At 49.5% G+C, this 24,388-nt stretch overlaps 1 protein-coding gene across 1 annotated transcript in view; it reads right to left on the reverse strand.

Moving 5' to 3' along the window:
* Window positions 1-1,980: 1,980 nt before the first annotated feature.
* Window positions 1,981-24,388, reverse strand: part of LOC141330949 (guanylate-binding protein 1-like) — a 28,516-nt gene continuing 6,108 nt past the window's right edge. The window contains exons 9-11 of the mRNA XM_073835762.1: window positions 3,438-3,650; window positions 3,232-3,334; window positions 1,981-3,064 (exon numbers count right to left, since the gene is read on the reverse strand). Of these exons, the coding sequence (XP_073691863.1) occupies window positions 2,670-3,064; window positions 3,232-3,334; window positions 3,438-3,650 (711 nt within the window). The 3' untranslated portion in view covers window positions 1,981-2,669. The remainder of the gene's footprint in view (window positions 3,065-3,231; window positions 3,335-3,437; window positions 3,651-24,388) is intronic.

Genomic DNA, 24,388 nt, shown 5'->3' on the forward strand with positions numbered 1-24,388 from the left:
GGAGGGAGGAGAAAAGAAGAAAAGAAAAAAAAAGGAGGGGAGAGAGGGAAAGATAAAGAAAGAGGAGAGGAGGGAGGGGAGGGAAAGGGAAGGAAAAAAAAAATAAAAATAAAATATATACTTTGAACTTTACATATATTCAAATGGAAAAAAAAAATAGCAATGGATACATGCTGGATTTATATAATATATTATTGCCATTACTACTACTGTTATTATTATTACTTATTTCTTACATGTATTGGAGGATGGGGGAGTATTGTTATTCAACACATTGCATGTATGTCCATTTGTCTGTCATTTGGTTTGTTTGTTGTTTATAAATTATATTGTCTTTTGTTATGTTTATTGTCAATAAAAAAAAAAAAAAAAAAAAAAAAAAAAAAAAAAAAAATTAAATTCTGCTCTCATCCTACTGCACCTCAAACCTACAGTATTCCGCCAGAGAGGACTGTGGCTGCAGACGCATCGTTATTTGGATTACTTTTTTGTACAGCTGTTGACATTTTTGCAATAAATAAATGATTATGATTGCACTTTCCTGTCTTTTATATTTTTATTACTGTACAGTCATAGTTAACGTTAGGTTTAGTGGTAGGAGTGAGATTAGCAACTTTAAAAAATATGTTTAGATATATTTGAGATATAATTTCAGATTGTGCGTATATGTATTGTACCTACTCTGTAACTTCGTTGAACAAGGGGGTAACAATCGCCACTTTAATTTACAGCCCGCAGATGTCTACTTACCCTGTAACTTCTTTGAACAAGAGCGGAACAATCGCCACTTTAATTTACAGCCCGCAGATGGCGCACTTACCCTGTAATTACATGGAACAAGAGTGTATTTTACCAGTAATTTAAAAAAGCTTACGTGTAAATACACCAAACGTATGATTTATGCCTGGCACAGTAATAGAGATACCTGTTAACACCGTAATTTAGGTTTGCTTACAGTTTTTTGCAGGTCGCGTATCTGGTTGTTATTCAAATTATAAAAATGTAACATATGTTCTCCCTACACGTACGTGCTTTAATACTGTAGGTACATTATAATTACAGAAACGTACACCGTAATTTCAGTATAGTTATGTAGTTCTTTGCATGTTGCATATCTGGTTTGTTACCCCCTAATTACACAAATTTAACATATTCTTCCCTTATACCTACATGTTCGTTATATATAGGTACACTATAATTACAGAAACTTACACCGTAAATTCAGTTTACTTACGTAGTTCTTTGCGGGCTGTAATCTAAAGCGTTACCGATTTCTTCACACCAAGCTGCTTACCTATTGCAGATTTAGACTTCCCAGCCTGGTGCAGGTCTACAATTCTGTTTCTGGTGTCCTTTGACAGCTCTCTGGTCTTGGCCATAGTGGAGTTTGGAGTGTGACTGTTTGAGATTGTGGACAGGTGTCTTTTATACTGATAACGAGTTCAAACAGGTGCCATTAATACAGGTAACGAGTGGAGGACAGAGGAGCCTCTTACAGAAGAAGTTACAGGTCTGTGAGAGCCAGAAATCTTGCTTGTTTGTAGGTGACCAAATACTTATTTTCCACCATAATTTGCAAATACATTTTTTAAAAATCAGACAATGTGATTTTCTGTATTTTCTTTTTTTCTTTCTCATTTTGTCTCTCATAGTTGAGGTATACCTATGATGAAAATTACAGGCCTCTCTCATCTTTTTAAGTGGGAGCACTTGCACAATTGGTGGCTAATGCCCCACTATATATATATATATATATATATTTTTTTTTTTTTTTTTTTTTTATATATATATTTTTATATCTAGCCTAGCTAACAACAAACCTCTCAAGAAGCTTGAACAATTCCTGCCTTCTGAGTATGTTTCTTACCATGGCTGTACATTCCTGAATGTAGTTGCTGAAAATGTTGTAAAAATATCTATTTGGTATTAAGCCGCCTTAAAATACTTCAACTACTACTAAAAAATACAACTCATGCAGAATGTTTTATTTATTTTTTATTTTTTATATATTTGAATCATATGTTTAATAAAATGCTAAAATACAACCAAAACAAAGTTCTGTGGCAAAACTGCCAATGGCATAAGGACTACAACTACAAAGATGCACTTGACAACCATTGAAGTTCTTGCATTAAAAGTTGCAATGAAAACAAAAAGGTGGTATGACTATGTAGTTTCTGTAGAACAGTCTCTTAAAATAATGTTCACCAAAGACCTTATTTTACACATAAACTAAAAAACCAATAGGACATTCCTGAGAACACCTATGAAAATGTATGCCACTATGTAAGGATGACAAGATGTGGTCATTTCTTGTATCCTGTTCATAGTAAAGTTAAATCATATTTTATCTGATAAATTTAATTGTTAAAAGAATGCAATGCTGACATCTAAACAAAAACCGTGTGACACAATGTGAAATAGAAATCTACTAAACACTAACATAATTGTGAACTTGTATGTTTTACTACTTGCTAAAAACTATAGATTTCCCCATCACCAGCAACAAAGTACATTCTTTTAGGACACAGCATACAGTACACCAAGTATGTGAATTAATTCACTACTCATTAACAAACAAAACACAGTCCTACTAAATACTTTGTGACTTGTAAGCTATATGAATAAATCAATGTGTAATGTAAAAGAGATTTGCATTGAAGAGGTAATTATACTTTTTTGAGTCCTTTCATCAGCACTCTATAATTAAGGAAAGCTGGAAGGAGTTCTGTCACAGTTCCTAAAAGAGGCATTACATATTCCTTCATAAAACCACCGGAACTTTCCTTTTCTTTTTTTAGACTCGTTATCTCTTCATTCAGGAGATCAGCTCTCTCATCAAAGCCTTTCTTTACCATCTCCTGCTGCTCATTTAGTTTGCACTCAATGGCTTTCTCCATCTCCTGCTGCTGCTGCTCCAGCTCCTTGTTGAACTTCTCCTGCATCTGCTTAATTTGGTCCTCCTGCCGCTCCATCTCTGCCTTCCTCATTCGCTCACTCTCGATGCGTTTCTCTTCTTCCTCTTTCAAATTCTGTTGCAGCAGAGCATTCTTTTCCTTTTCCTCTGTCAATCAAAATAGAAAATGAGAAACATGACTTGAAATATGATGCTACTACCAAACCTCCTGAACTCCAAGAAGCCCTAGAAATGCTCTTGAGTAAGGTTTTCGGTTTGGTTTCCATTTCACATGCAATTTTTTTCTAATGAAATGCAAATAAAAAAAGATTTACCTTGAATCTTTCTGTCATTTTCAGTGATTTTTGTGTCTGTGTAGAGGATGCTGTTTGCTTCAGGTCCTCGCTCATTCAGAAACTCATTCAGCATGGCCTCAGCCTGCACATAAATATATATTAGAGTACCTTTACAGTATAGGGCCCCTCATCCCTTTATTTATATTCAAAGAACAATCTCACAAAAACACTTTAAGCATCCTTACCGAAACACCTTTATTGGGTTCTCTGCGGTACTGCTGAACGATGGTGTCTCTGTCTCTGCAGTAGAGTTTATATCCTCCAGACTGACTGTACTTTCCCTCCTGCAGTCGCTTATTCATGTCAGAGAACAGATCCTTCAGCAGACCTCTGCACTTTCTCTCTGATGCCATGTCATTCTCTTGCAGCAGACACATATAGTACGTATCTATGTCTTCCTAAACATACATAAATATACAGACACATACATCACATATACATGCTGGAACAAGTCTAACTGACTACCATAGCTGAGTTACTGTTTAAGGAATGCATGATCTGTGCACTTCTCAGGCTTTCGTAAAATAAGGGCAATATTTAAACACTTCTATCATCACAAAACTATTATTTAAAATAATGCATAATGAAAAATAAATGAACAGGGCTTTGCATTGTAGGATTTCAGCGCGAATCAGACAATTTAAGAGAGTCTATTAGAAGTTAGAACACTTCTACAGACGTACATTCCACAAGAGGCCCGTCATAAATCTGACGTTTCATAGCCTGGCGCCAGAACGCCAGCCTGAAGCAGACCTAACTAACCAAGAACTTGCAAAATTAACACAAAGACACTTCTTCATAATCAAATCCTTCGAATAAGGAGATTGTCAAATTTGGAGCAAGTAACCAAGATTAATGGTCAAAGAGATGCACATTTTGAACATCACATGATTAAAGTCATTAGCGATATGGTTGGTTTTCCCCCACACACAGGACACAACGGAAATTCCTTCCCTAAACTTTTGACCTCCCAGCTTAGAGAACAGACCCTCACAGAAGGGCACAGAAAACTGTCTATTGATGTACATATGCGCCTAAAATGTGCTAAAGAACTAAGGAGCAACTCCTCATTTCTATGTATAACTTCCTATCATATATGTAACCCACACATTTGTCTATTATGTTTTAATCACTCATTGTGTATGTCCCTTTTGATAACTATTGAATAGTTTAATGGTTTATATTGATGTTTGATATGTCTGAGTTGGAAATCGCATTCTCAAAATGTTCCTGTAATTCAATTCTTTGCGAAATGTATTATAGTCTTGTTATAGAAATCATGTCCAAATTTATCTCTGCAAAGAGCGGGAATTTGGGATCACGGGACTAATAAGATAACATTGGGATTTATGGTTGGTAGGAGGAACCAGCAGTCCACCGGACTTCGGACATTGTTCTAATTGGTCAAGACACCATTTTGGGGTGTGTCCAAAGGCTGAGTTTAAAAACTCAAGGACACCCTCAAATCTCGCTCTTATCTCTTGCAACTCTTCTTACTCCTTACAACGCTCTTCACGCGCTTCGCGCCGCCGCGTCTTGACGCCGCCTGGCCTGCATGCCAGCCTCCTCTAAAGGAAACATGAGGAGACCATTCCACTGCTGTCTTTTACTTTAATTCTTTTTATTTCTTTCCGTTGAGAGTTTCGTGTCTAGTTAAGTTTGTGCAAGCCGCGACCGACCTAAACGTCTTCGACCTAGACTCTTCTCTGACCTCAACTTCAACAGCAAGCAACTCTCATATCCAGCCAACGCCCAAGAAGACATCACATTGACCGACCACCGACCAATCAGCAACCTCGGGAAAACCCTTTCTGGAACGAGCGACGAAAGGAATTCCCTTCACAGACAAAGGCAACGCAAGTAACTTCCAGGTTCTAACTGAACTGGTGCATTTGATAAAGTTTAATAACCTCTTTGAGAGACTCAATATGAGGGTTAATTAAGTGATTGATGGTTGTTCAGGTCTAAGCAATAGCACATATTGCTAACTTGGGACCTATATTTTCATTCCTTTAAACTCATTCTTTCCTCACTTTCTCTTTCTGCAACCTGTGTGAATGCGTGTGTTTATGTTAGTTTAGTTTGTATGTGTTAGGTTTATCCATTAAAATCATATTTTTATTAGAAAAGATAAGTATCTTGTGTTTTGTGCTTACAAATTAATGTCTTAAACTGCTGATTTTGCTACTGTGCTAATATATAGTGTTTTCACTATATTCTGGATAGTAATATCCATCGCAGAGTTTCTGTTACGGCTTGTGAATGAATCGCAGGTCGACTCTTGAACAGCCGTAAAACAGCGATTCTGTAGAAATTCCCTATTGAATCATATTCGATTTCCCTTTGAGCTAAATTATAAATTATATGTGTAATTAACCCCTTTTACAATCTTACATATATTGGTGGAGGACGCGAGACAGTTTAATCTAAATTGTAAGCACAACCAAGTTATTTAATATTTTCTATTTCTGTGGATGAGAGCGTCTGAGTCTAGACTGTATGTGCGTGTGTGTGTGTGACGTAAGCAGCGCGGCCGCCCGCTTGAATGAATGAAACCTAGAGTGAATGCAGAGGACGGTAACTCGAGAACGTCTCTCTACCTTTTAAACTGTAGTAAGTGAGTTTAAAGTTAAGGTCTGAGATCGTACAATAAGGTCGAAATTGAGCGTGTCCCTCATTTTCTGTAATGCCTTATTTATAGTTGAATTAATGTCATTGCGTGTTCCAGTGCCATTCAATTGCTATATCTCAGCCACCGTTAGCTGAACGGAACTAAACTGCAGTCATTAAAAGGGAAAATAAATTGACGAATAAAGGATAGTTTGAGCGTGTCCCTCAATCTATTTAAAGGCCTTATTATTCATAGTTTAATTGTCAATGCGTGTTCCATTGTCAAAGCAACTATGTAATTTGACTCCCCTGGTTAAACATTAGAAATAATGCTTGCCTGTTTGTGTCTGTTCACTAAGTGAAACAGTGCGATTTAAACGGGAGTGTTTTAAATCTTGATCAAGTAAAGTTTAACTCTAAACAACAGCGAATAAAATCTGTTGTGTCTACGTGCTCAGAGAAACTGGCACGGAGATTTATGATCCGCCGAGATCATTTATTATTTTGTTTCCTCATTTGCAGCGCCAAGCTGCCACTTAAATAAAGTTTAAATCCAACTCTGAACGAACTAAGAGTTTAAAGCGCCACATCGCAAAACCAACTAGAAGTGGTCTTGTTATGTGTACAGTGTTGAAATGCGCTGCCATTTCATGTAACATTCTTAACTGAACTTGCAATGTAATGCTTCATGTGCTTAGCTCACTATAGTTTGTTTTGGTTGCCGTAGCTACGATGGTGACTCGGAAGTCTTAACCTACTTCCGGAGCAACTCTGAACTGCACGCGCAGCACAATGACGTCATACCATAAACAAACTCCACGGTGTTGCTAAGCTAACGAAACTGTTGCTTTTACATTGAAGTCTATGCTAAAGATTAGCCTCAAAGGTTAGCAGTTAGCATTAACATCCAGTGGTTGAATAAAGTGTGTGTGGGCAAAGCTAAAGTGATTTAACCCTTTAAACCCCTGAACTAATACACCTGTTGGTCTATTTTTCTGTCCTATTTCTCAATTTTCTAACTTTACCACTTTATATGCATTTTACTAGAAAGGGGAATATTACTTCACAATTATTATTTGTGACAAATTCACATTTATTTCAAACATTAAATGTATTTGGACTCATTTGAATTTCCTCATCTGGTCATTTCATATGATCATTATTTCTAGTATTCTCTCTTTTAGGTCAATCATTTTAGGTACTAATAAGCCTTGAACTTTGAAAGTTAAGGGTAACTTATTTTACCTAATTGATTTGTTACCCCTATCAACAGATTCTATTCAGAATCACACTTACTCATTTCTTTAATTGCGTTTTTACCCCTATTTCTTTCTCTCTTGGTTATACAATTAACCTCCATTTTTATTTTATTTTATTTTATTTGTTTATTTATTTTGTGTTTTTCCTCCTGCACTTAATTTCATTTTGATTATTTTGCCATTTATTACCTTTAATTTCACTTTACCCTACCTTTCTCCTTTACCTCCTTGTATCCTAGCTTGGGAACGACACACCTGAGCTTTAATAGGAGACATTGTTATCCCTCACTACGAGTTCAAATAAATTAGAAAGACAACTCTCTTTCACTCAAATTTTATTGGTGTTTCATTAGTTGTGCAGCAACTATAAACGACACCCTACTCATAGTCGGGTATAACAGCCACGCAGCCTGTGAGTGGACCCGATCCACTCAATTTGCTGAGTCTCCTTCCTTTCCCTTCTACTCAAATCTCTCCTGCTTCCTTCCTTCTTTACTCCTCACATTTGCAGGGACCTGTAAGAACCATCAATCGATTCTAAGTGAATGAAATGCAAAATCTTGTCAAAGAACAGTAATCATCCTTATGAATTTGATTGTAGACAAACTCTCCTTCGTTCTTCCTAACCTCCCTGAATTTGAAAACGCATTCCAAAATTTGGCATCTCATCCCATACTGAGATCAATTATTAGAGATAAGTGTTGAACACCAGTCGCTTTCGAAGCCTCCTTGGTAAGCGGTCCAACTGTAAGGTGTTCGGTGTCAATCCTGTCAGACTAAGAAAAGAGATACCAGCATTATTATTATATTCTCACGTCTCGAACAGAGATATAATAATATTGTTTACCTTTTTACAAAATCTAAGCAACATTCCTCCCATTGGAAAAGGGAATTGTTTTATTTCACTGAAGTGTTTTCACCTTTTTCTCTTGTTTTCTTTCCTCTTCCTCATTAGAGTGACGAAGTCTTCACATCCCTAGTCTACCTAGACACCCTGAGACCAACACTATCATCGCCACACTTCATTAGGGGTTCACAATCACTGACACAACACTTAGTTGTCCCACCACACATAGGCTTCTACCTCACACAGATCTGTGTCAGTCTCCCTTCTCCTCAGCGTGCCAACATGCCACAGACTGCAGATCCCCTTGCCCACGGGGAAGATGTGAACACTTGGCTGAGAGGCATGACGGACAGCCTCACCCCCAAGACCTTTGAACTGTTATTATTCTTAATGAGAAGGTTCCTGACACAAGATTCAAGCCAGAACAACAACCACGAAGAGCTAGTCAAAATCACCAGCTCCTTAAGTTATGCCTTCACCACCCAGCTGAAACAGAGCGACAAGCACATCACCCATCTTCAAGAGGAGCTGTCACGTGCTCAACGCCGCATAGACAAGCTGGAAGTGAAAGTTCAAGATCAACTCAAAGCACCCAACGAGAGGGAGCAGGAAACAACGGAACAAGTTAAAAAGCTCCAAGCAGCCCTGGCAACAGCTCAACTTGACCAGCAACAAGCAAAGGCTGCCCAGAGAGACCTGGTAAACAGACTCAAGTATGCCGAACAGCTACTAGAGAAAGCCGAGAACGACATCAGCGACAAGAATGCTGAAATCAGTGCCTTAGAAGACCACCTTGAAAGGTACAGCACTGAAATAGACAATCTGACCCAACATCTACATGATGTCAACGATGAGCTCTACATGGTCAGAAAAGAACTCAAAGATGCTTGTGAGCTGAAACAAGAGTCAAGAAGAGCGAAGCATCTCTCAGCCTCACCACTGCTGAGCAGAGCTAAGTCTCACATCCAAGAACTGGCATCCAATGAAAGAAGCGAAGGGCCACCACCCAAAACCTCACTGGCCTTCGCCACACAGCTCTTTCCTGTCACCGAAAGCAGAGACCCCATCCAAGCAGACCTTGGAGCTGCACATGGGTTGACCATCAAAGACCTCAACAAGCTGTCTAAAAGCATCAGCCAGTTTGACCCGAACTCCAAAGAGGGCCACGACATCCAGGCCCACCTGCAAGATATTAATTTTCATTTAGAAATGAGACCTCATGTGACTGACAGAGACAGGTTGTACCTCCTAAGAGCAACGTCAAGTGTCGAGGTACGAAACTTCATAGATCGACAACTCAGTCACACAAAGTCAAACTACCAGCTACTTTGTGAGGTCCTGATCAAAGAGTTTACAGACCCTGAGTCTGAATATGGACTGTTAACTGCCTTGGAGACCGAACAAGGTCGACAAGAGACGCCACAAGCCTACTATAACCGGCTCCGAAAAGCCTACTTCGGTGCACACAACAAACCTGACCTTGAAGAAGAGGTGAGCTTCAAAAGCCTTTTCCTGAAAAATCTGCACCCTGGAGTCAGTCGTCATCTCGGTGTCATGGCCTGTCCGCGCTCCATGACCATCCAACAGTTGCGCGATCTAACACAGAAGGCCTACACCAAGCAAAAGTTGACCTCAAAGAAAGGTAACAAAACCTCCACACTCTTGAACTCTGTAACCGAAGACTCAAGCCTTGCACTGGACGACACCCAGTGGCATCACAACACCGGAGTCTTCCATCAAGAGCAAAGAGAACGTGAGCCCCATGTCCACAACAGCTATCAGCCCAACCGCTGGGAAAAGCCATGGGACCAGCCACACTTCTCAAGAAGCCCAAAAGAAAGGATCAGCTGGAAACCTAACTGGACGTGCAAAGCCAAACGACCGGCTTGTCCAACAACAACTAGAGTGGGTAAGCAAAGACAGAACCCACATCAGCACCACTTAGACACCCACAGTGCTAAGTCTACACAAGAACAAGACTGTTCACCCTCAGAAGACATGGAACAAGTCATGAAACAACTGAAAGAGTTCCTTGAAAACCAGCTAGACACGAATGACTAGAAACAGAAGTCATGCTCGCTGTGACCAGCGACAGAACGGAAGGCCGACAATCACCTGGTACACCACCGCATCAGAGATGACAAGCACCTGTTCAACAACCACCCAGAACAAACAAGTCTCTCACGGCCAACCGCTGATGAAAACTCTGAGGTACCAAAGAACATCGCCTCAGTCACCCATCACTTCCAAAGAAACTGTCAAATGAACTTCAACTCCATGAACCACATTCATGTCTGTGCAACAGCAACCACTAAAGCACAGAAGGTCAGAAAGTCTGCCACAACCAGAAGGCATCACAAGTGAAATGCAACATAGGAGACAAAGTTTTGCACCCCAGCTTCACACAGCCATGCCAAACTACCTCCGACTGTCTGCTAAAGAACTTCCTGCCTTGCTGGACTGACCCCCATCTGAACACACCCTCACCCAAGCCAAGGATGCAGAGAGCATCTTCACCGACCTACAAGAAAAGGGGGAGCCAAAACAGACTGAAACAGATCTGACCATACATACACTACACAATTAACATTCACAACCCAGAGGTAACCACACCTACTGATAACACCTTTGACAAACATATTCTTCCCACGAGTAGAATATTCAAATCTCAGCTTAACATAGTTTTACATCCACCAGGAAGGAACATGCAGCTAGCCTCACCCCAGGTAGAACACCTGACACTATGTTAAGGTACATGACACATCAGCTGCACCTGCCATCCTAGCTCAATAGTACTCGCAACCCTGACTAGGAAAACCCGCAGCTAATTTTCTTTGTTTTGTTTTTCCTCTTGCCTATCTCTTCCCTTCCTCTCTTAATTTAGCAGGTGAAACTCCTAGCCACCCTACAAGGGTCAAAGGTCTGATATTAGGATTGACTTGCCACACCTAATATCCGTAAACCATTCTGAACTGAATGGGAGCCAGAGAGCTCCATGCAAGATAGGTCAAATCATTTTACCACAGATGTCACCAGAACATCTCTAAATTTAAAACCTTAAATAAACAAACAAATTTAATCACAAAATTTGATCAAAGCATCATTATACGAAAACAAGTTTGAACAACAATATCTAGGTGAATTCGACCATTTTCCAGGTACTACATGTACCCGAATAACGTAATGCCATGCACCGGTACAGTAACTGCCCTGGAAGTGTTGTCTTGTTGTTTGCTGTGTTTGTGTCTGCTTCTTCTGCCTTTGTTTCTCCAGCGCTCGTCGATGTCTTCTGCCAACAACACATCACCGATCGAAAGGGGGATGTGTAGGATTTCAGCGCGAATCAGACAATTTAAGAGAGTCTATTAGAAGTTAGAACACTTCTACAGACGTACATTCCACAAGAGGCCCGTCATAAATCTGACGTTTCATAGCCTGGCGCCAGAACGCCAGCCTGAAGCAGACCTAACTAACCAAGAACTTGCAAAATTAACACAAAGACACTTCTTCATAATCAAATCCTTCGAATAAGGAGATTGTCAAATTTGGAGCAAGTAACGTCTTGGTTACGTATGTAACCCTCGTTCCCTGAAGGAGGGAACGGGGACGTCACGTCGGAGACCGACGAATTGGGATATCGCTTTAGAGATACCAATCCTCTTCGTGTGTAAACTAAACGAGCCAATGCACATTGGCATGCATGATTGCATCCAGCTGTCGCGGATCACAGCGTGAGCATAAATACACAGCAGGTGCAATGCATAGACAGGATTTCGCTGAGGAGCCGAGCTTGGGTCCGGCCGCACAGCGGTGGTACAGCAGCTGAGGCGACGGGACGTGACGTCTCCGTTCCCTCCTTCAGGGAACGAGGGTTACATACGTAACCAAGACGTTCCCTCTCAGTCGGTCTCTACGACGTCACGTCGGAGACCGACGAATTGGGATCCCTAGCAAAGCGCCGCAGCTGCTGCCCCCCTCCAGTGTCCTGAGCAAGCCACCTGGCCTCCAATTTTTGCTAAGGCCAAGGGCGGATCAGAAAGACCAGTCACTGTATAACATAGCACTACCTACTTAGTGAAGCTGGAGCACTGGGAACGTGCGGAGCTCCCACCCATCCCGCAGGAGGTTCGGAGCAATACGCATATGGCTCAATTAGGACATATGGAAGAATGGAGGTGATTGAACCCTCGTGAAGATGGTAGAAGGTTACCGGGGAAACACGGTCTCTGTGGGTACCGTGGAAGACATATGGGATTCACTTAAGTCTCTCATGTATCCTAAGCCTTCTATCGGTTCTAAAGATTCATCGAGAGAGGCCTGGCGCCTAGACGCTCCGCAACGTCTGGAGCCGAGGAAGGAGGACTCGACAGGGTCTTCATGGACACTCTGGAGAAGATAGCAAGCCGACCTGAGCCAGTGCCTCTCAGTGCTTCTACCCGTTTGAGGTGAGAACACAGGAGGAGACTGGCTCTACACGAAGGCTATAAAACCTAGCGAACGTGTTAGGGGTCGCCCAACCCGCAGCTCTACAAATGTCAGATAGCGAGGCGCCACGAGCCAGCGCCCAGGAGGATGCAATACTCCTAGTAGAGTGAGCTCGCAACCTGAGCGGGCAGGGCACGCCCTGAGCTTGATAAGCCAAGGCGATGGCATCCACTATCCAGTGTGCCATCCTCTGCTTGGAGACGGCCTTCCCCTTCTGCCGTCCTCCGTGACAAATAAAGAGCTGATCTGAGGTCCTGAAGCTTTGCGTCCGGTCGACGTAGCATCTTAATGCTCGGACGGGACAAAGCAAAGCTAGGGCTGGGTCTGCCTCCTCCGGGGGCAGCGCTTGCAGGCTCACCACTTGGTCCCTGAAGGGAGTAGTGGGAACCTTGGGCACGTAGCCAGGCCGGGGCCTCAGGGTTACCTGGGAATCTGCCGGCCCGAACTGAAGGCACGAATCGTCGACCGAAAACGCCTGCAGGTCCCCTACCCTCTTGATGGAGGCCAATGCCAGCAGGAGCAGAGTCTTCATAGAGAGATACTTTAGCTCGACTGACTGTAAAGGCTCAAAGGGGACCCGCTGTAGTGCTGTGAGCACCAGAGACAGGTCCCAAGAGGGTACGGAGGGGGGCCTAGGAGGATTTAACCTCCTGGCTCCCCTGAGAAACCTGACGACCAGGTCATGCCTACCTACTGACCTTCCTTCAACGGGGTCATGGTTTGCAGAAATAGCGGCTACATAGACCTTAAGGGTGGAGGGTGACAGCCTACGCTCCAACCCTTGCTGCAAAAAGGTAAGCACGACTCCGACCGAGCATCTTCGGGGATCCTCATTTCTTGAGAAAGCCCATTCGACGAACAGGTTCCACTTCAAGGCGTAAGCATGTCTCGTGGATGCAGCTCTCGCCGAAGTGATGGTGTCTACCACTCCTTGGGGTAGATCACTCAGAACCTCCGCGTCCCGTCCAGGGACCAGACATGTAGTTTCCAGAGGTCTGGACGCGGGTGCCACAGGGTGCCCGTCTCTGAGTCAGTAAATCCTTCCTCAGAGGAATCCGCCAGGGAGGGGCTGTCGCGAGGAGCATCAGTTCTGGGAACCAGGTCCGAGTAGGCCAGTAAGGCGCCACTAACAGGACCTGCTCCTCGTCCTCCCTGACCTTGCACAGTGTCTGTGCGAGAAGGCTCACTGGGGGAAACGCATACTTGCGAAGGCCCCGTGGCCAGCTGCATGCCAGGGAGTCCGTGCCGAGTGTACCCTCGGTCAGGGAGTAAAAGAGCTGGCAGTGGGACGTCTCTGGAGAAGCAAACAGGTCTACCTGAGCTTTCCGGAAACGTCTCCAGATCAGCTGGACCGACTGGGGATGGAGTCTCCACTCTCCGGGAAGCGCAGCTCGTGAGAGCTCGTCGGCTGCACGGTTGAGCAAACCCGGAATGTGAATGGCACGAAGCGACCTCAGATGCTTCTGACTCCAGAGGAGGAGAGAATGGGTGAGCTGTGACATGCGACGGGAGCGTAGACCACCTTGTCGGTTGATGTACGCAACGGTCGCAGTGTTGTCCGTACGGACCAGCACGTGTTTGCCTCGAAGGCGCCCTTTGAGACGGTTCAAGGCAAGGCGTACTGCCAGCAGCTCTAGGCAGTTGATGTGCCAGTGTAGCTGGGGGCTCGTCCAAACCCCCGACACTGCCTGCCCGTTGTACGTGGCTCCCCAACCGGTGGTGGAGGCATCCGTGTGTACCACAGCGTGCCTGGAGACCTGTTCTAAGGGAACTCCTGCCCGAAGAAAAGCTAGGTCTGACCACGGGGTGAAGGTTAGGCGACAGGCCGAGGTTACTTTGACCCGGAGAGTGCCGCGCTGCCACGCTCTCCTCGGGACTCGGCCACGAAGCCAGTGCTGAAGTGGTCTCATATGGAGCAGGCCAAGCGGTAAAACTGCCGTAGCTGCTGCCATATGCCCCAGGAGCCTCTGAAACTGTTTCAGTGGGACCACTTCTCTGCTCTTGAACGTATTCAAGCAGTTCAGCACCGACTGAGCCCGCTCTTGCGTGAGGCGAGCTGTTTGGCTGACCGAGTCCAGTTCCACACCAAGAAAAGAGATCCTCTGCATGGGGGAGAGTTTGCTCTTTTCCCAGTTGACCCGAAGGCCCAAGCGGGCGAGGTGTGCCAACACCAGGTCCCTGTGTTCGCATAACTGCTCTCGAGAGTGTGCTAGTATCAGCCAGTCGTCGAGGTAGTTGAGGATACGAATGCCCTGTTCCTTGAGGGGAACAAGGGCCGCCTCCGCGACTTTCGTGAAGACACGGGGGGAGAGGGACAGCCCGAAGGGCAGGACCTTGTACTGATATGCTCTGCCTTCGAACGCGAACCGCAGAAATGGTCTGTGGCGCGGAAGGATCGAAACATGAAAGTACGCGTCCTTCAGGTCGATCGCTGCGAACCAATCCTGGGGACGAACACATCTGAGGATGTGTTTTTGTGTGAGCATTCTGAAAGGTAGCTTGTGAAGAGCTCGATTCAAGATGCGCAGGTCCAGGATCGGTCGTAAACCGCCGCTTTTCTTGGGTACTATGAAGTAGGGGCTGTAAAACCCTGTCTTCATATCGGCTAGAGGGACCGGCTCTATTGCTTTCTTCGCCAGCAAGGTAGCAATCTCTGCCCGTAGGACAGGGGCATCTGCTACTTTCACTGTAGTGAAGTGGATGCCCCTGAACCGAGGCGGACGCCGGGCGAACTGAATCGCGTAGCCGAGCCTGATGGTCCGGAGGAGCCAGCAAGACGGACTGGGAAGCCCTCTCCAGGCCCCCAGCCAACGTACAAGAGGGACCAGCGGGACCACTGACGTACCCGCGGGGGGGCAGCGAGGTGGAACGCAGGGACCCCGCTCGGGCGTCTCTATGCCGGTCCGAAGCGGGGTCAGAGTGTCTGTGTGTGGTGTGTGCAAGACATTTACCTGCGTTCTGGCAGCTGGTGCGTGAGTAGTCCGTCTTACCGCACTCTCCAACCGCCCAGCGCCATTTGCTGGCGGGAGGGGAGAGGGGGTGAAGCCCGGGGCTAACCCGTGCAACACCCGCCGTGCAACACCGCCCAGAGATAGTAGAAACTGCTCTTTTATTGAAAATTTGGGTGTCACCGACCGTGAGGCCGATGACGGGTTTCTTAAAAGAAACTTTTTTAAAGGAAACAAAAGATTCTCCGCCTGGCCCTCCTCCGGGGGAGGGAGTGGTGCGATCACCATCTCCCGAAGAGCAGCTTCCTCCATCTCTGGGTCGCCCGTCTCAGGGACGCTTGTTCTTGCGTTTCCCACTGGTCTTGGTGGGAGCCTGGACGGGCGGGGCGGCCGCCCTGGGACCGGCTCCACGGCGCCGCCGTGAAGGCTGCTGCGCAGGCTGCTGTGGAGCGGGGGCGGAGGCAGGGGGCCGCCCTCGGCGACAAGCAGACCGAGGTGCCGCCGGCGGCTGGGTGGAGGCAGCAGCGGGAGCACGCCGGGGCAGGATATGACTGATGGCCTCAGTCTGCTTCTGGGCGGCCGAAAACTGCTGGGCGAAGTTTTCGGCCGGTCTGGGACACGGGGGCATTCAGGAATCTGACCTTGTCTGCTTCCCTCATGTCGGCCAGACACAGCCAGAGATGGCATTCCTGGACCACCATCGTGGACATCGCACGACCCAGAGACCGCGCCGTAACCTTCGTCGCTCGTAGCGCGAGGTCCGTAGCGATACGGAGTTCACGTAGAACTTCCGGGTCGTGACCACCCTCGTACAGGTCCTTCAGTGCCTGGGCCTGATGGACCTGTAACAACGCCATAGCGTGTAGGGCGGAGCCAGCAGCGCCACAAGCCGTGTAGGCACTGCCGATCAGAGCCGACGAGTGCCTACAGGCCCGGGAGGGGAGCAACGGGCTGCCCCGCCAAGTGGAAGCGGCGCCGGGACACAATTGCATCGCCACCGCACGCTCCACCGGCGAGACAGCCGCGTACCCCCGCGCTGGTCTGCCATCAAGGGTGGTGAGGGAGGACGTGCCACTGGAGCGGTTTCTGGCAGTAAAAGGTGCCGTCCACGTCCCAGTAAGCTCATCATGCACCTCCGGGAAGAAGGGCACTGGGGTGGGACGCTGAGAACCAGCGCGGGCCACCCCAAGATACCAGTCATCCAGCCGAGAGGGGTCGGGACGTGATGGAGGGTTCCATTCAAGCCCTACCCTCTCGGCGGCCCGGGAAAGCATAGCCATCATCTCGGGGTCGGTATCCGGCACCGCTGACCGCCCAATGGACGGCAGCGATCCGGAATCGTCCTCCCCCGAGAAGTCTGGCTCACCCCCCGATGCAGCGATTGACATCCGGTCGTCAGGGGGAGCCCCAAAAGTAATGAGCGGTACCTCACGAGGAGGACCCGAACACTCTTCTGGGAGCTCCAGATGGAACGGACTGTCGGTGGAAGGAGGAAATTCCCCACCGTCACCGTCAGACCAGACCGTTTGCCGGGGGGAACGGTAGATCTGGGCAGAGGAACTGGCACCCCGCCCCTTTGCAGGAAGCGGAGTCTGGTCCGCAGCTCCGTGATGGACATGCCGCCGCAATGACAGCATGACTCATCCACAAACGCCGCCTGAGCGTGCTCAATACCCAGACACGTCAGACAGCGATCGTGACCATCACCTGGCGCCAGGTAACGACCGCATCCAGAAACGCACGGGTGAAACGGCATTGTGTTTCAAACACCTCGTCTTTAAAAAGACGTTCACCCGTGATACTCTTTTAGAAACTGCTCAGTGCTGAAGCACACAGGGGAGATGGCCGCTGCGACACAGAAGGCAGGTAGTGCAATCCTTGACTGCGCGCTTTTTCCCACCCACAGGAGACCACCACCGCTGACGCGCCGTACCGCCAACACCGCAGAGAAGAGTTCTTTGTTTAGAATGGCTCGTTGCGTCTCTCATTGAGAAGATCGGCTCCGATGCGAAATGCTGTCTATGCATTGCACCTGCTGTGTATTTATGCTCACGCTGTGATCAGCGACAGCTGGATGCAATCATGCATGCCAATGTGCATTGGCTCGTTTAGTTTACACACGAAGAGGATTGGTATCTCTAAAGCGATATCCCAATTCGTCGGTCTCCGACGTGACGTCGTAGAGACCGACTGAGAGGGAACCAAGATTAATGGTCAAAGAGATGCTCATTTTGAACATCACATGATTAAAGTCATTAGCGATATGGTTGGTTTTCCCCCACACACAGGACACAACGGAAATTCCTTCCCTAAACTTTTGACCTCCCAGCTTAGAGAACAGACCCTCACAGAAGGGCACAGAAAACTGTCTATTGATGTACATATGCACCTAAAATGTGCTAAAGAACTAAGGAGCAACTCCTCATTTCTATGTATAACTTCCTATCATATATGTAACCCACACATTTGTCTATTATGTTTTAATCACTCATTGTGTATGTCCCTTTTGATAACTATTGAATAGTTTAATGGTTTATATTGATGTTTGATATGTCTGAGTTGGAAATCGCATTCTCAAAATGTTCCTGTAATTCAATTCTTTGCGAAATGTATTATAGTCTTGTTATAGAAATCATGTCCAAATTTATCTCTGCAAAGAGCGGGAATTTGGGATCACGGGACTAATAAGATAACGTCTAGGTTACGTAGGTAACCCTCGTTCCCTGAAGGAGGGAACGGAGACGTTACATGGGAATTCGCTTAGAATCCAATCATCTCTGAGCCTTATACAAAAGGCCAATGAAAATTGGCGAGTGGCATTTGCATGACGCGCCACGCCCCGTACATACGGGTATAAATAGCGACGTCATGCGACGTCAAGCGACGTCAACGTCTCCGTTCCCTCCTTCAGGGAACGAGGGTTACCTACGTAACCTAGACGTTCCCCTTCAGTCGAATCACTTCGACGTTACATGGGAACTGACCCTATGGAACAAGCCACGTCCCTGCGCCGCGTTACGCAACGACCACGTGCCGGCAGGCGGACGTGTCAACAGGCGGACGTTAACGTAACCTTCCCAACGCCCTGGGGCCCGAGAAGGGGGGCCCCCAGGGATGCCAGAAACTGAAGCAGGGGTTGGGGGGGCGGAGACATGAATTCTGTCCATGTGAAAGTAAGAAATTCAATATATCCATAAGGGGGTTTTAGGGATATACGAGGGAAACAGAGGCCTTCTGGTTGACCCCTGGAAAAATATAGAGAAAAATAGCCACAACCTGCGGGGCGAAGGAGACCCGGCAGGAGCACAGTCAAGAGCTACTCCGCGTCTAGCCCGGACTGAGGGGCATGGAGGACCCAGGTTCGCCGGAGGGAACAAACTGGGAGATAGCGCACGGATCCACGTGGGAATGGCGCAGCAAGCCGACACTAGCCGTCCTCCCGGTCACCTGTCAGAACTCGGGAAGAGACGGCCTCTAAGCGAAGGTTGTAAAACCTGGCAAAGGTATTTGGTGTCGCCCAGCCGGCAGCTCTGCAGATGTCCGCTAATGAGGCGCCATGTGCCAACGCGTAGGAAGATGCAACACTCCGTGTGGAGTGGGCATGCAAGCCTAAGGGGCAAGGCTCTCCCTGATATAAGTAAGACAGGGAGATGGCTTCTACCACCCAATGCGCCAACCTCTGTTTGGAGACAGCATTCCCTTTCTGCTGACCTCCGAAGCAGACAAAGAGCTGCTCGGTGCGTCTGAAGTGCCGAGTGCGGTCTACGTAGGTGCGCAGAGCACGGACTGGACACAACGATGCTATAGCTGGGTCTGCCTCCTCCAAGGGCAGAGCTTGCAGGTTCACCACCTGATCGCGGAAAGGCGTGGTGGGAACCTTGGGCACATAGCCGGGCCGGGGTCTCAGGATGACGTGAGAATCGCCGGGCCCGAACTCCAGGCACGCTTCGTCGACAGAGAAAGCTTGCAGATCCCCCACCCTCTTGATGGAGGCCAACGCAGTCAGGAGCGCTGTCTTTAATGACAGAAACTTAAGCTCAACTGAGGCGAGGGGCTCGAAGGGAGGTCCCCGCAGGCCCTGGAGGGCGACGGAGAGGTCCCAAGAGGGTACGAGGCGCGGTCTGGGAGGATTGATCCTCCTAGCGCCTCTGAGGAATCTAACGACCAGAGGGTGCTTCCCTAGGGATGATCCATCCACTGCATCGTGATGTGCGGCAATAGCGGAAACATACACTTTGAGAGTCGAAGGGGACAGCCTGCGCTCCAACTTCTCTTGCAGGAAGGAAAGCACTACTGCAATCGTGCATCTCTGTGGGTCCTGTTCTCGTGAGGAACACCAGTCGACGAAAAGACCCCACCTCAGTGCGTACGCCTGCCTTGTAGAGGGGGCTCGGGACTGAGTGATGGTTTCTACCACGGCCTGTGGAAGGCCGGCGAGGTCTGAAGCGTCCCGTCCAGGAGCCAGACGTGCAAGTTCCATAGATCGGGACGTGGGTGCCAGATAGTGCCCATCCCCTGAGAAAGAAGGTCCTTCCTCAAGGGGATTTTCCAGGGAGGGGCTGCCGCGAGGGAATTGAGTTCTGGGAACCAGGTCCTGGCAGGCCAGTATGGGGCGACCAGGAGAACCTGCTCCTCGTCCTCCCTGATCTTGCACAGGGTCTGTGCAAGGAGGCTCACTGGGGGAAAGGCGTACTTGGGCCCCGGAGGCCAGCTGTGGGCCAGAGCGTCCCTGCCGAGGGATACCTCGTTGAGGGAGAAGAACTGCTGGCAGTGGGAGGATTCGGGGGAGGCAAACAGATCTATCTGGGCCTCCCCGAAATGCCTCCAAATCAGCTGGACTGTCTCGGGGTGGAGTCGCCATTCTCCAGGGAGGGTGGACTGCCGTGAGAGCTGATCGGCTGCACGGTTGAGTTCCCCCGGAATGTGAATGGCACGTAGCGATTTCAGCCACATTTGACTCCAGAGGAGCAGACGGCGGGCGAGTTGTGACATGCGACGAGAGCGGAGGCCGCCCTGGCGGTTGATATAAGCCACAGTCGCAGTGCTGTCGGTACGCACAAGTACGTGCTTCTGACGCAACGTCGGTCGGAAGCGACGAAGGGCCAGAAGCACAGCCAGCAACTCGAGGCAATTGATGTGCCACTGCAGTCGAGGTCCTGTCCAGGAGCCCGAAGCTGCTTGCCCGTTGCACACAGCACCCCAACCCGTGGTGGAGGCATCCGTGTAAACCACGATGTGCCTGGACACCTGCCCCAGGGGTACTCCGGCCTGGAGAAAGGCAGGGTCTGACCACGGGCTGAACAGGCGGCGACACTGCGGGGAAACGCCAATCCGGAGTGTGCCACGGTGCCATGCCCGTCTCGGGACTCGGTCGTGTAGCCAGTGCTGAAGCGGTCTCATATGAAGCAACCCCAGCGGCGTTACCGCGGCCGCAGCTGCCATATGCCCCAGGAGCCTCTGAAAAGTTTTTAGAGGAACCGCTGTCTTGTGCCTGAATAAATCTAGACATCTCAGCACCGACTGAGCGCGCTCGTTGGTGAGACGGGCTGTCATGGAGACCGAGTCCAGCTCCACACCGAGAAAAGAGATCCTCTGCACTGGGGAGAGTTTGCTCTTTTCTCGGTTGACCTGAAGGCCCAGGCGGCTGAGGTGCTGAAGCACCAGGTCCCTCTGGTCGCATAGCACCTCTCGAGAGTGGGCTATCAGAAGCCAGTCGTCGAGATAGTTGAGGATGCGGAAACCTGACAGCCAAAGAGGGGCCAGGGCCGCTTCCGCAACCTTGGTGAAAACGCGAGGAGAGAGGGACAGGCCGAATGGGAGAACTTTGTACTGGTATGCTCGACCCTCGAACGCAAACCGAAGAAAGGGCCTGTGGCGAGGAAGAATCGAGACATGGAAGTACGCGTCCTTCAGGTCGATGGCTGCAAACCAATCCTGGGGACGAATGCATGTGAGCATGCGCTTCGTCGTGAGCATCTTGAACGGCAGCCTGAGAAGGGACCGATTCAGGACTCTGAGATCCAGGATGGGTCTTAACCCACCACTCTTTTTGGGCACGATGAAGTAGGGACTGTAAAACCCTGACCTCATCTCGGCTGGAGGGACAAGCTCGATCGCATCCTTCGCCAGTAGGACTGCGACCTCTGCACGCAGGACAGCGGCGTGGGTGTCTGAGTGGACACGAGTGTGAAGGACACCTCTGTACCTGGGCGGAGCTTTGGCGAACTGAATCGCATAGCCGAGACGTACCGTCCGTATCAACCACCGCGAGGGGCTGGGGAGCTGAAGCCAGGCCCCCAAGCGCCTCGACAGGGGTGTCAAGGGAACGTTGACCGACGTGACCGTGGTGGGGCAGCCTAGGGGGGGAACAGGAAGGGGAGACAAGCTGCTCTGAGCAGGGCCTACCTTCTTCCCAGGTTCCCGCGCTGGCGAAAGACAGCTCCGAGTCCGGCTCCGAGAGGGCATCCTGGTGCCGCCCGGAACGGGAACACGGGGCCGAGGCCCCGGAGGTGAAGGAAATTGCTCTTTTATTGAAGTTGTGGGTACCGCCGACCCGTGGGCCGGCGGCAGCGTTAAAGTGCACAACAACCCCCGGCCCTCCAGCGGGAGCGGGGACGTAGAAGTTCTCGTCCCCTGAAGAACAAACTTCTCCACCTCCGGGTTGCCCGCGTCAGGGACGTTTCGCGGCTCTTTTGCGGGTGTTCTTTGCAGGTCCCTGAGAGGCGGGCGGCGCCGCACCCCCGCGGCCGGCTCGACGTCGGGCCGTCTCCTTCTTGGGTTCAGCAGGCGACGGAGCAGGTTTGGTGGGGGCCGCGGGGGGGCGCCCTCGGCGACGAGCGGGGGGAGGCTGAGCCACCGGCGGCGGGATGGGTCTAGACTCGCGGCGGGGCAAGATGTGTTGAATGGCCTCCCTCTGCTTCTGGACTGCCGAGAACTGCTGGGCAAAGTCCTCGACAGTGTCGCCGAATAGGCCACTCTGGGAGATAGGAGCGTCAAGAAAGCGAGCCTTGTCGACGTCTGCCATCTGGGCCAGAGTGAGCCATAGGTGTCGCTCCTGGACCACGGCTGTGGACATCACCTGACCAAGGGAACGCGCCGTGACCTTCGTCGCCCGTAGGGCGAAGTCGGTGGCGGCGCGGAGTTCTTCCATAACCCCCTGGTCGGGACCACCCTCGTGCAGCTGTTTCAGGGCCTGGGCCTGATACACTTGAAGGATCGCCATAGCATGCAGGGCGGTGGCGGCCTGTCCAGCGGCGTGGTAAACGCGGCCCGCAAGAGCGGACGAGCGCTCGCACGCCCTGGACGGGAGATGCGGACGATCCCTCCAGGTGGCGGCGCCGCGTGGGCACAAGTGCACCGCCACAGCGCGCTCGACCCGGGGAATCGCTGCATACCCCCTGGCCGCCCCGCCATCGAGGGTGGCGAGGGGAGAGGAGCTGGGGCGGGGCCGTGATGAGAAGGGGGCCCGCCAGGATCTGGTCAGCTCCTCGTGCAACTCCGGGAAGAATGGGACCGAGGGGGGGCGAGGTGGAGCCGCGGGGGCCCTCCCCAGGAACCAATCATCCAGCCTAGAAGGATCGGCCGGGGGCGCCTGGGGCACCTCCAAACCGATCCCCCTGGCGGCCCGGAGGAGCATAGCCGATAGCTCGACGTCCACCTCAGACGGAGCGGCCACCTCTGGAGGGGGCCGCGCCGCCGAAGCGTCCGCCTCGCCAACCGACTCTCCCTCTGATGCTGCGGTCGACATCTCATCCTCCGCAGGAGCACCGAAGGAGACGCTCAGCCCGCTGGGCGGGGAAGCGTACTGCTCCGGGAACTCGACGGGACCACGCTGTGTGACAGAAGACCGCAGGGCTTTCTGGGCCGGCGGTGCGTTCTGCACGGTGACAGTTAAGTCCCCCCCGCGTCTCGCCGCGGTGGCCGAAAAGCATTGACGGCTTAACGACAGACCGCGAGAGGAAGGCGGGGGGAGCCGCCTCGCGAACGAGCGGCGGGACTTCAGCGTGCTCATGGTCATGCATTCGCAATGAATGCATTCACCATCCATGAACGCTGCCTCAGCGTGCTCACTCCCCAAACACGTGAGGCAGTGATCATGTCCGTCCGCAGGAGGGAGGAAACTACCGCATCCTGAAGCGCACGGCCGAAAAGCCATTCTGAAAAGAACGTCTTGCGGCCGCGAGAAATTGCTCTTTTAGCTCCCGGTCTGCCCAGGGAAAAAGCCGCGGGGCGGCTGTGCACTCAACGGGACTTTCTCGCTGGAATGCAGTGCGGCTGTAATGGCCGTGAAAACGGCAGCCCGCAGGAGATCGCTGACGGCCGCCAAACAGAAAGCTCTTTTAGTCTTGGCAGCACGTCAGGAGAGAGAGCAGGAACTCTTTTGAAGAACTCTTTGTAGTAGAAGTCTCGTAGAGAGAGAAATAGCAGGCTCAACATCAGACGGATCTGAAGCGAAGAAGCTGTCTGACTGGCGCATGACGTCGCTATTTATACCCGTATGTACGGGGCGTGGCGCGTCATGCAAATGCCACTCGCCAATTTTCATTGGCCTTTTGTATAAGGCTCAGAGATGATTGGATTCTAAGCGAATTCCCATGTAACGTCGAAGTGATTCGACTGAAGGGGAACATTGGGATTTATGGTTGGTAGGAGGAACCAGCAGTCCACCGGACTTCGGACATTGTTCTAATTGGTCAAGACACCATTTTGGGATGTGTCCAAAGGCTGAGTTTAAAAACTCAAGGACACCCTCAAATCTCGCTCTTATCTCTTGCAACTCTTCTTACTCCTTACAACGCTCTTCACGCGCTTCGCGCCGCCGCGTCTTGACGCCAGCCTGGCCTGCATGCCAGCCTCCTCTAAAGAAAACATGAGGAGACCATTCCACTGCTGTCTTTTACTTTAATTCTTTTTATTTCTTTCCGTTGAGAGTTTCGTGTCTAGTTAAGTTTGTGCAAGCCGCGACCGACCTAAACGTCTTCGACCTA

The sequence above is a fragment of the Garra rufa genome, chromosome 3, assembly GCF_049309525.1.
Source record: "Garra rufa chromosome 3, GarRuf1.0, whole genome shotgun sequence".
NCBI classification, from domain to species: domain Eukaryota; kingdom Metazoa; phylum Chordata; class Actinopteri; order Cypriniformes; family Cyprinidae; genus Garra; species Garra rufa.